General features: G+C 44.0%; 1 protein-coding gene across 8 annotated transcripts in view; it reads right to left on the bottom strand.

Annotated features, from left to right (window-relative positions):
• The window catches only part of LOC123762557 (relaxin receptor 1), a 181,329-nt gene extending 171,645 nt beyond the window's left edge, over positions 1 to 9,684 (bottom strand). For 2 of the 8 annotated variants that reach the window (XM_069332498.1, XM_069332506.1), the window contains exon 1: positions 9,490 to 9,677. In XM_069332498.1, coding sequence (XP_069188599.1) covers positions 9,490 to 9,571 — 82 coding nt within the window. In that variant the 5' untranslated portion in view covers positions 9,572 to 9,677. Of the gene's footprint in view, positions 1 to 9,489 lie in introns of all 8 variants that reach the window. The other 6 variants (XM_069332504.1, XM_069332503.1, XM_069332505.1 and 3 more) reach the window with 6 other exon arrangements.
• Between the last annotated feature and the right edge of the window lie 678 nt (positions 9,685 to 10,362).

Below are 10,362 nucleotides of genomic sequence, written 5' to 3'. Positions count from 1 at the left end.
TAGTATATTGGTTAGTAGTTTTAGTGCAGCTAGTTCTCTTAAGTGTTGAGTTCATCCACTTGAACTTGACACTGATAAAAGGCTTTCTTTGTTCACTCCACGTTCACCACACTCCTCCCACAACCCAAGACGCAATGCTGCTTATTTTAACATCTGTCACTTCCCCCCCCCCCCTTACACCCACACTGTTGCTGCACACGACCCCCAGCCGGCCCCCAGCAGGGGGAACACTGCCCCCTGTGTGCACCCCACCACTAGTATTTACGAGTCAGCCTATTAATTGGCCTGTACTCGGTCGCATTTTGTGTGAGCGAGCAAGGTTTATCTCCCTCATCCTTGGTTCACATTTGTTTGTCAGCCAAATGTGTTCTTATGCCAAGCCGGCGATGGAGACGATGTTATACCATTCAGTAACCAGCCTCAAAATGAATTGGTAACGCTCCTTGTGTAAAGATGTTCGAATTTGTAAAGGCGGAGACAAATGGGCAAAATGTTTCTTTCACTCTGATGCCCCTGTTACCTAGCAGTAAATAGATAGCTGGGAGTTAGACAGCTGCTACGGGCTGCTTCCTGGGAGTGGAGGCCTGGTCGAGGACCGGGCCGCGGGGACGCTAAGCCCCGAAATCATCTCAAGATAACTGGACCCCTCAGCTTCCCTCCATCTCCCACCGCCCACTTTTCTCTCCCTCATATTCCCTTCATTCCTCAACCCCCCCCCCCCCCCTTCCCCCTCACCCACTCTCCCCTTCCCTCCATCTACTAGCCACCCCTTCCCTCTCTAACTCTTCTCACCCCCACTCCCCTCCCCTCCCTCACCTCTTTGCCTAAGTTAAAAGCTCGCTTCCCTCATCACTGCTCTCCATCTTCATATGCAAATCAGACACCATTGTTGGTCTCCCCCAGCGCGTATCATGGCCGCTTCCCACGATGCTCGCCGCATACTACCATAAAGGCCGCGCAAGACCCGTCTGTCGCAGCCGTTAAAGATAATATGTGGAGAAACATTACAGCCGGAGCTACAAGATACGAGTCGTAAGGCAAGACACAGCTCCGCCAACATTACTTAACCCTGAGCATAAGTTTTCTTTTGGGGGGAGATACAAAAAAAAACTATATATATAAACCCAGAGATAAGAACAATGGGGAAAATAAACAAATAGATGAGGAAATGCGAGTTTTGTTAGGCTTCTGAGGCCTCCGTGCCGACCACTCTCTGACTCGCTAACACCTCTGGCCTCAGTGATTTACAGTGTTGAGGCAGAGCTCTACGTGAGGGCAGGCTTCTGGGTGCTCACTCACCGGAGCACCTCCCCACACATGCGACAACGTCACCTAAGGCCTTTATACACTTGAGGATCAACTGTGATAAGTAAAACAATGGAAGACATCCACAGGACAACGCAAGGCTACAGCACGAAGCTCGTCACAACGGGCTCCTCCAATATTCCTCCATCAGAGGTGGACGAAGAGATGCTTCAACGAGACGGACGAATGGATGAGCGGTTAAGATCTGTAATTACTCAGAGATATTTATTCTATTTTGATTATTTTACGGTGAGTTGTATCGTCCAATTGCGGTCTTGCTGCACCCAGGAGGTTGGACCACTGCGCCATCTAGGAGCCGAGGTGAAAATACTCAAGGCCAACTGGTCACAATGCCAGAGACTGGGGGAAAGGTGTCGCCCCGCTGGAAATACGTTTTTAATGAACTGACAAAAGAAGGCCAGATTAGCTCGTCAGGGAGGATTATTCCCCGAACTTTAGATACAAACAATACAGATACAAACATGTGTATTGAGAAGTACGCTCGGCCAAGCATGAGGTGATCTCTTGTTGACAAGAACACAAACTACGAAGTAGAAAATAATAAATATGTCAATAAAGCTGAATTCGCATCCTGCAAGAATTTTAGTTATTTTATTATTATTATATTTAGCCTAATAAAAAATGTGAGAAGTTATTATCCTGTTAATCATAGGTGGGATTTGTGTCTAATGCTCGTCTTAATCACCAATTTTCCCTTCCATCTTCTCAAAAGTTGAGGCGTGTTGGACGCCCCTAATAAGTTCACACTCCATGACTCCAGCCTGGACTATGGACTCCATACCTAGCTAAACACAAGACAAAGTTAGAGAAGATTCAGCGGTATGCCACCAGACTTGTCCCGGAACTGAGAGGTATGAGCTACGAGGAAAGGCTAAAGGAGCTGAACCTCACGTCCCTGGAAAACAGAGGACTAAGGGGAGACATGATTACCACCTACAAAATTATCAGGGAAATTGACAGGATGGACAAAGGCAAACTCTTTAGCATAGGCGGGACACGAACAAAGGGACACAGGTGGAAACTTAGTGCCCAAGTGAGCCACAGAGACATTAGAAAGAATTTGTTCAGTGTCAGAGTAGTTAACAAATGGAATGCATTAGGAAGTGATGTGGTGGAGTCTGACTCCATACACAGTTTCAAATGTAGAAATGATAGAGCCCAATAGGCTTAGAAACCTGTACATCAGTTGATTGACAGTTGAGAGGCAGGACCAAAGAGCCAGAGCTCAACCCCCGCAGGCACAACTAGGTAAGCACTGCGTAAGATTCTACCTGCTGGAGACCTGCTGGCAGGAGCCCTTCTGTGCCTGCTTGTGTCATCTACGAACCAGATATTAATCAGTTTCTGATCTTTTTCATTTCTACAGCCAAGAGGAAAGACGCAAGGCGGTGCCTGGACGCCCTTTGTTCAGTTGACCCTGATCCCCAACTGAGCTCAATTCTTGCTATATCAGGCTGAAACAAAGGGGAAATAAGCTTGGGAAATACATCCCAATGAGTCTTTGCTCATTCATTTTTAGTAAGTCGAGTTCAAAATCCAGTTTTAGTGTTGCGCGATCTTCCTGGAAGTTATCAGAGTTCACAATATTGTGACTAACTTGTATCCGCAGTGTCCCGGGATCTCTCCCACATTACTCATTATACTATTTATTTTCTAAAGACATTGTGAACTCATTGCTTCAGCGTCTGCGTGTCGTGTGTGGGTGCACGTCCTCAAACATCGGCCCTGAAACATGACCTACTTCCCCCTCCCATATATACGTCTAATATTTACCAGTTGACATGGATATTATTGCATTATTATATGTGTTACTCATATGTAGTATGCGTGCTCGCCAAGCTGTAATAGTGTTGTGCGTGATAGGCATGTTAGAGGGACAATACTATAGTAGACAATACTACTGCGGGATATACAACACAGTCATACAAGCTACAACACGCCTACCACACAACACACCATCAATGTCTCTAAGGAGGACATTCATGCCATCTTCCATCAAAGTATTCAGCCCCTTGGCCACCCACGCTGAATGGGTGTCTACAGCCCCTTGGCCACCCACGCTGAATGGGTGTCTACAGCTCACTTGGTTTTCAGTCTTTCACCGATGTCCTCTGGTTCTATTTTCTTTAACTTCAAAAATGTTGCCCTTGTCCACCGTGCATTTCTCCCTTAATATCTTGTACGTTGTGATCATATTTCTTCTGCTCTCTCTCTTTCCTGTAAGGTTGCTAGATTGAGTTATCATAACTTGTTTCAGTCCACTTATTTCAGGCACTAGCCTAGTTGCAATCCTTTATTTTTACAAGTTTCTATTTGTGTTTCACGATGTGGGGTTCCATGCAGGTGCGACAGTCCAGTATTGATCTAAGGTGTTTGTAAATCGTCTTAAATGAGCCCTGGTTCTTGGGTCCCAATTCCAAGAATCATTCGAAATCTCTAATATTGTCTTATTTAACTTGAAACTGTGATCGGTGGCGGCTTCCACCAGTGTTGCTCACAGTCCACTCGCTTATCACGAGCGCTGAAAGGCACACAGGCATGTTCTCCTTTGTGTTCCCTTGTTCTATTTTGCTCTCGTCTGAAGACTGTCTCACCTCGTCTATTCTTCAGTCTCTTGTGATCGCGTCTTCTATCGTCCTTTCTTCTATCGTTAAGACCAAGTTCCCTAAAACTGTCTTCAACTGTCGGCTCCTTTATCTGTTACCAACCTCGTCGCAAATCTCTGGACTTCCTTGATCTTCTTTTTGTTTCAAATGTAGTTTCTATCCTGGTTTTGCTTACTCCGGATCTGGTCTAACATAGGTTGTATATAGTGTACCGAGTTTACCAGCATCGCACCTGCTGCTGAACAATTCTACGCACCTCTTGCTATTAAGCAAGTTTTATGTCCACGCACAGACCCTTCTCTCTTTATGCTTCACATGTTATTAATCATCTTGGCGACTCATTTGTGCCTTAGTCTCCATTCATGTTTCCTTGTTCTAGTGTTCCTCACATTGTCTCCACCGCTTCTCTTATCCAGTGCTGCGAGGTCGGGGTCCCTCAAAAGTAATCTTGATCGCATGTAAGAGGGACCCTTTCATAGTTTACTTTTGTGCTTTTAAAGTGGCGGTCGCACCCTGAGGACTGTATACTCAAATGTGTGGCTCACGTGTCCTTTACTTTTGCTTGGGACTGAAGACTTGGACCGGGTACTAGAACTCGTCAGATTATTCATCGTTTTCCAGCCAGCTTCCCAATGCTCATTTGGTCCACAGGGGGCAGACAGTGAAGAAAGGGCGAGTGTCAAATGCTTTTCGACAGTCTAGGAAAACACAGTCTACCCAGCCTTCCTTTTCCAGACTTATTTGTTGTAACCTTGTCATAAAACGCAATTAAGTTTGTCAGGCACAACTTTCCATTTCTAAATCCATGCCGATTTTTGTCATATTGTTGGTCCTCTCCAGCTGCTCCACCATTCTCTACCTGATTACTCCAGCCTTCCTTATACTCCTTATTCCCTCTCTAAAAAGACAAACGAGACTACATTAGCCTTTTTCCAGACTTCTGAAAGATTTCCCGTTAAGGGTTTTATTAATATTTTAGAAAATGGGTGACGGAGTGCTTCTGCAGCCGCCATCAGCAGCCATGGTGAGATTAGGTCTGGTCCCATTGATTTTGTCACATCTAGTTCCTCCAGGATTTTCCTCACCTCTTCTACAGCGACTACAATGTTATCCAGCATTTCCTCCTACACCTTGGTCTCCAGGCTGGTTCTAATGTAAAGACTTCCTGAAATCTTTTGTCGAGTTCCTCACATACCTTCTTTTCATTTTCTGTGATGGCTCCCCCCCCCCCATCCTCCTTTCCTTAATCTGAGTACATGATCTCTCACTGTCGTTTTTCTCCTTATATGGCTATAGAAAAACCTTTGGTTGTTCCTTAGCTTTTTCAGTAATGTCATTATCAAACTGCCAATTATTTGCCTCTGTTCACCTAGCAGTATTTGGAGACGAGGTTGTAAACTAATTGGCAGGTAGTGTTCCAGGAAAACAAAGTTGCAGAGTAAGGCTTACCATGAACTATGGAAAGGAAAAGCGTTGAGCCTGCTAACAGGAGTCAGAAGGCGGCTGCTCCTGTACCCACTTGCGGGAAAACAAAAAATGGGGGTAGAGAGAAAGGACAGGGGGAGACTAGATAAAACTAGGGAATGTAAAAACTATTAGAGATAAGACGCACCTTGTTGTCTGAGGTAAGGGGAAGTGTGAGAGAGAGAGTGTGTGTGTGTGTGTTTGTGTATTTACTATTTGCATTTACTATTTGTATCTGCAAAATCGAGCTATTAGCTCTTCACACACACACATCCCCAGGAAGCAGCTGTCTAATTCCCAGGTACCTATTTACTGCTAGGTGAACAGGGTCATCAGGGTGAAAGAAGCTCTGCCCATTTGATTCTACCTCTGCCGGGGATCGAACTGGGGCCCTTAGGACTACGACCCCAGAGCGCTGTCCACTCAGCCGCGAGGTCCCGAAAGAGGAGGGTGTTTGTGTGTGTGTGTGTTCATTTACTATTTGTTTACGTTTTATGCCTGTAGGATCATGCTGTTAGCTCTTGGCCCCCGCCTTTCTAACCGTCGGTTGTCTAATGTACTGACTCCCAACCTATCTACCTCCATCACATCTACTACATATATTTCTCTCTTTGCTCCTCTCACACTCTGCCTCTGTCTCACTCTCTGTGTGAGAATAGCTTGAGAAACACCATCCCTTTGTGTGTGTATTTATACCTCAATAAGCTGATTTCAATTTCAATCTGTCTCACACACTCAATCGCCGTCACACACACTCAATCGCCGTCACACACACTCAATCGCCGTCACACACACTCAATCGCCGTCACACACACTCAATCTCCGTCACACACACTCAATCGCCGTCACACACACTCACTCAATCGCCGTCACACACACACACTCAATCGCCGTCACACACACACTCAATCGCCGTCACACACACACACTCAATCGCCGTCACACACACACTCAATCGCCGTCACACACACTCAAACGCCGTCACACACACTCAATCGCCGTCACACACACTCAATCGCCGTCACACACACTCAATCGCCGTCACACACACTCAATCGCCGTCACACACACTCAATCGCCGTCACACACACTCAATCGCCGTCACACACACTCAATCGCCGTCACACACACTCAATCGCCGTCACACACACTCAATCGCCGTCACACACACTCAATCGCCGTCACACACACTCAATCGCCGTCACACACACTCAATCGCCGTCACACACACTCAATCGCCGTCTCACACACACTCAAACGCCGTCACACACACTCAATCTCCGTCACACACTCAATTAAACAATCTTGCCGTCACTCAGCACGGGCATCTTGCGAGAGTAACTCAGGCCAAGGTCAAGTAATTGTGACAACAGCCGTGGTATTTGTTAATAACTTGAACTCAAGCAAAGCCGCATTTAATGTCGAGTAATTACTCTATGAGTAATAATTAGAGTTTAGTTCATTTATTATGCACCCCATACCCATCTTGTGGGCGGTAATGGAAAGGGTTACAGAGGCACATAATGGGCTCAGGGACTGAACCCCACAATTCATTTAGCTAAGCAAGTTACAATCTTGATGAGCTAGTTACAAAATTCAATATAAGTCGTCACATCAACAATGGGTTCGAGATCGACCACAAGTACAGTTTCTAAATTAAGCAACTGACATGTGTGGAGAGCTAGTGTCACAATTGATGTGTTTGTCCTGCACACCGCCCCCCATCCAGTGGGCAGCGGTGGATAGGTTACAATCACTCAGTTACTACCTACAGTTAGTAAACTGGGAGCCCATTAATTCAGTGCCTCTGTAACCCTTTCCACTACCGCTCACAAGATGGATATGTATGAGGGGCATAATAGATGAACTAACTAGCTCTCCACATATGTCAGTTGCTTAATTTAGAAACTATACATGTGGTCGATCTCGAACTCGTTGGTGATGTGACGATGTGTATTGAATTTTGTAACTAGCTCATCAAGATTGCAACTTGCTTAGCTAAATGAATTGTGGGGTTCAGTCCTTAATAATAAGAGCGGAGACAGTCGTCTTATATGGAGAATACATAATAGATGTGTGAAAATACAACACTATGCAGCTTGAGGCAGTGTCTTTTAGAGGGGTCATTGTAGCAGCTGATGCGAGTATACGGTGAGAAGCTGTGTGAGAGGTGAGGGAGAGGAGACAGCTGGGACAGTAGAGAGGAATGAAAATAAGATCGGCAGACAGAGAAGCACATATGAAGTCGTAAATATATAGTCTCTACCTAGATGTCAGTAAAATCCGTAATAAAAGTCCCACTAACACGTCCGTCACCACTAAGACAGTCAGCTACCAGCTCTCCCCCTGCCACCAAATACATGGAATCCCACTTGGTGCTGCCTCTGAGCTTTATCATAGTTACCGCGAGAGCCTAACTTTGCTTCGTTTTCTTTGAGAGGTTGTCAGCTGGTATTGCTTCATTAACCCTAATATGCTTTCATTAATTTTTATTTTCTCATTCACTCGGAAGCGTATACGCCCACCCCCTCTTGCTCTGCAAGCAATACAAAGCAATGGAAACTGTAGACTCATTAAATAGTGAAAACAGCTAAGAACACGAGCTCATCATATAGCCCGTGCTACTTGAAACTGTTTGTTCCGAGTAGCTGAATATAAAGCGACAACACAGCTCATTCATAGTTTTCGGAAGGCACTACAGGCTCACCATAGCTCGTGCTACTTGTAACTTTGTTCCAGGTAGCGAATCTTTAACAACAACATTCATAGTTAGGTAAGGCTAACTTGAAGAGCCGAGTGAAAGCTAAATACAGTCAACAACCTCTAAAAATAAACTAGAACGCGGCTAGAATTAAGAGTAGAAGCAAAATTCATTAGACCCCCTTGCAACAGGTCTACCATCAGAACTACAACACCAGCTGGGCAGTTATAGGCATCTTGCAGCTTGGTGACTCATAAAATATATAAACAGCTTGCAACTTGGTGCACATATAAAATTAAATTAAATACAACCAGTTTCAAACAAATATCCTGCAACGATTACAGAGAGCCCAGTAAAACATTTTCCGTGGTACAATATTTGCTTCTGGAGTCACAGGCTTCTGGAGCCACAGGCTGCGTAGGATACGTAGCTGTGGTGTAGGACACAAAACTAAGGCTATAGAATGTGAAGCTTGACAGATTATGTGCCCAATAATTGTGATAACATATTAGATATATTATAGATGTATATAACAATGACGAAACTGAAAGCAATAAACTCAATACTTTCAATTAATTAAAAAAAAAGAGGAAACATTGAGAAAATAAAAATTACAATATTTAAAGAAGGAACTAAAACAGTCAAGATGTTCAACCTATAAATAACTAATCTTGTCCAGCAGGATAACTATTAAACTGGTAAATATGCAGGTTGATAACAAAATACAACTCTTAAATAAGCCTTTCCCAGTGTTGAGACAATAAACGAGTTTGTTAATCAACACCAAATGAGAACTCAAGTATTTTTGATAAATAATAAAAGTTTATTTTATAGTTTCTTTTATAAAAGTTGCTTTTCTTTTCTCGGACAAACAATCAACAATATTTTATTGTTTAATGTCATTTATTCCGTATGATATGACAGCTAAAATACAATCTTACCGGAGTTAGGCTTGTTTGGTGATAACTTGTTCCGTCAGGCTGTTGGTTGCAGCAGCTCACAAGTTCAAAAAATCCACACCTTGACTGGCCCCCGGCACTTCCTTAGTCAGTCAAGTTTAAAATTCGGCATTCAGTTTAAAGAGGACCAAAATTTTATAGCGATGGTTACTACGGAATTTCCATTATAAGAAATGTAAGACAAACAATGTTCTGAAAATGCGGGTTCCAATTTAAAGTATATATTGACACAATTAGCTAATTATGTGTCCCGCTGCTGGAGAACCTCAGACTGCAAGGCTGACGTCTCAACGTGGATAACATCACAATCCAACATGACAATTGCTATAATACAATCCGCTACAAGTTCTGAGAACTAAGTTATCCCAGAAATTGCACCCAATATCGACCAGTAATTAGGCAATGTCGTAAGAGCCTACTGTAAACGACCTACCTGAGACCACTAGTTGGCTCTGGGATTCCAACTGTTGCTCCAGTGACTTGATATTCGCCCTTGTGAAGTCTACGTCCACCATATGACACTTTCACCAACCCTCAAATATCAGCTTGTAGAGCCGACAGGCTGGCGTAGAAAACCACTTCCACACTACAGTTCTCCGCGCGGATACGAGCACACCAAATTCAAGACTATTGTCGCCGCGTTGCTTGGTTTATGACAGCTGGTAAGCCACTGGCCGGCTCGTATACGACCCCGACCTGCCCGCGGTACATTCGCGGCCACGATGTATTTTGATCTTGCTTAATTAAGCGGGGAATATAAGTGACTCAGAGTAACTTAAATAATCGAGAATTTTAATTTACATATGATGATTACTGTATGACCGCTGCAATTACTGCCACAAGAGAGGGATATAAAACGCTTTAAATGATTGCACCAAATATGGTATCAATACGCTGCGTTTGCTAGTGTCTTTAACCAATTCAAATGTTGAGTGATTGTGATCCCGAGAACATTATGTCTCTTATATGTGCCATTCATTATTGTATGTTGAATTCTGTGCCTAGTGATTTATAAAACGTCGTAGCGTTTGAGGAGGCCAACAGGGCGTCGTCATTACGAAGCCTCATTTTATCTTGCAATGATCATCTTGCCTCCCTGCTCGTGTTCCACTGATCAGGGACAGCAAAAATTAAGGTATAATTAGTCCCATAACCTAATGAGGTACAGTGATGTTAATCTGTTAGGGATTATCCCCACCTCACCGGTCGTCTTGGCCAACGTATCTCACAATGAAAGAATTACATGTGAAGTAATCTTTATATACAGTATGTTCTATTTCTGTTTCTATATTCTCTCCTCCCCAAA

This window comes from Procambarus clarkii, chromosome 27 (genome assembly GCF_040958095.1).
Source record: "Procambarus clarkii isolate CNS0578487 chromosome 27, FALCON_Pclarkii_2.0, whole genome shotgun sequence".
NCBI lineage: Eukaryota > Metazoa > Arthropoda > Malacostraca > Decapoda > Cambaridae > Procambarus > Procambarus clarkii.
The sequence above is the reverse complement of the archived record's forward strand: the minus strand, read 5'-3'. Positions and strand labels throughout refer to the sequence as shown.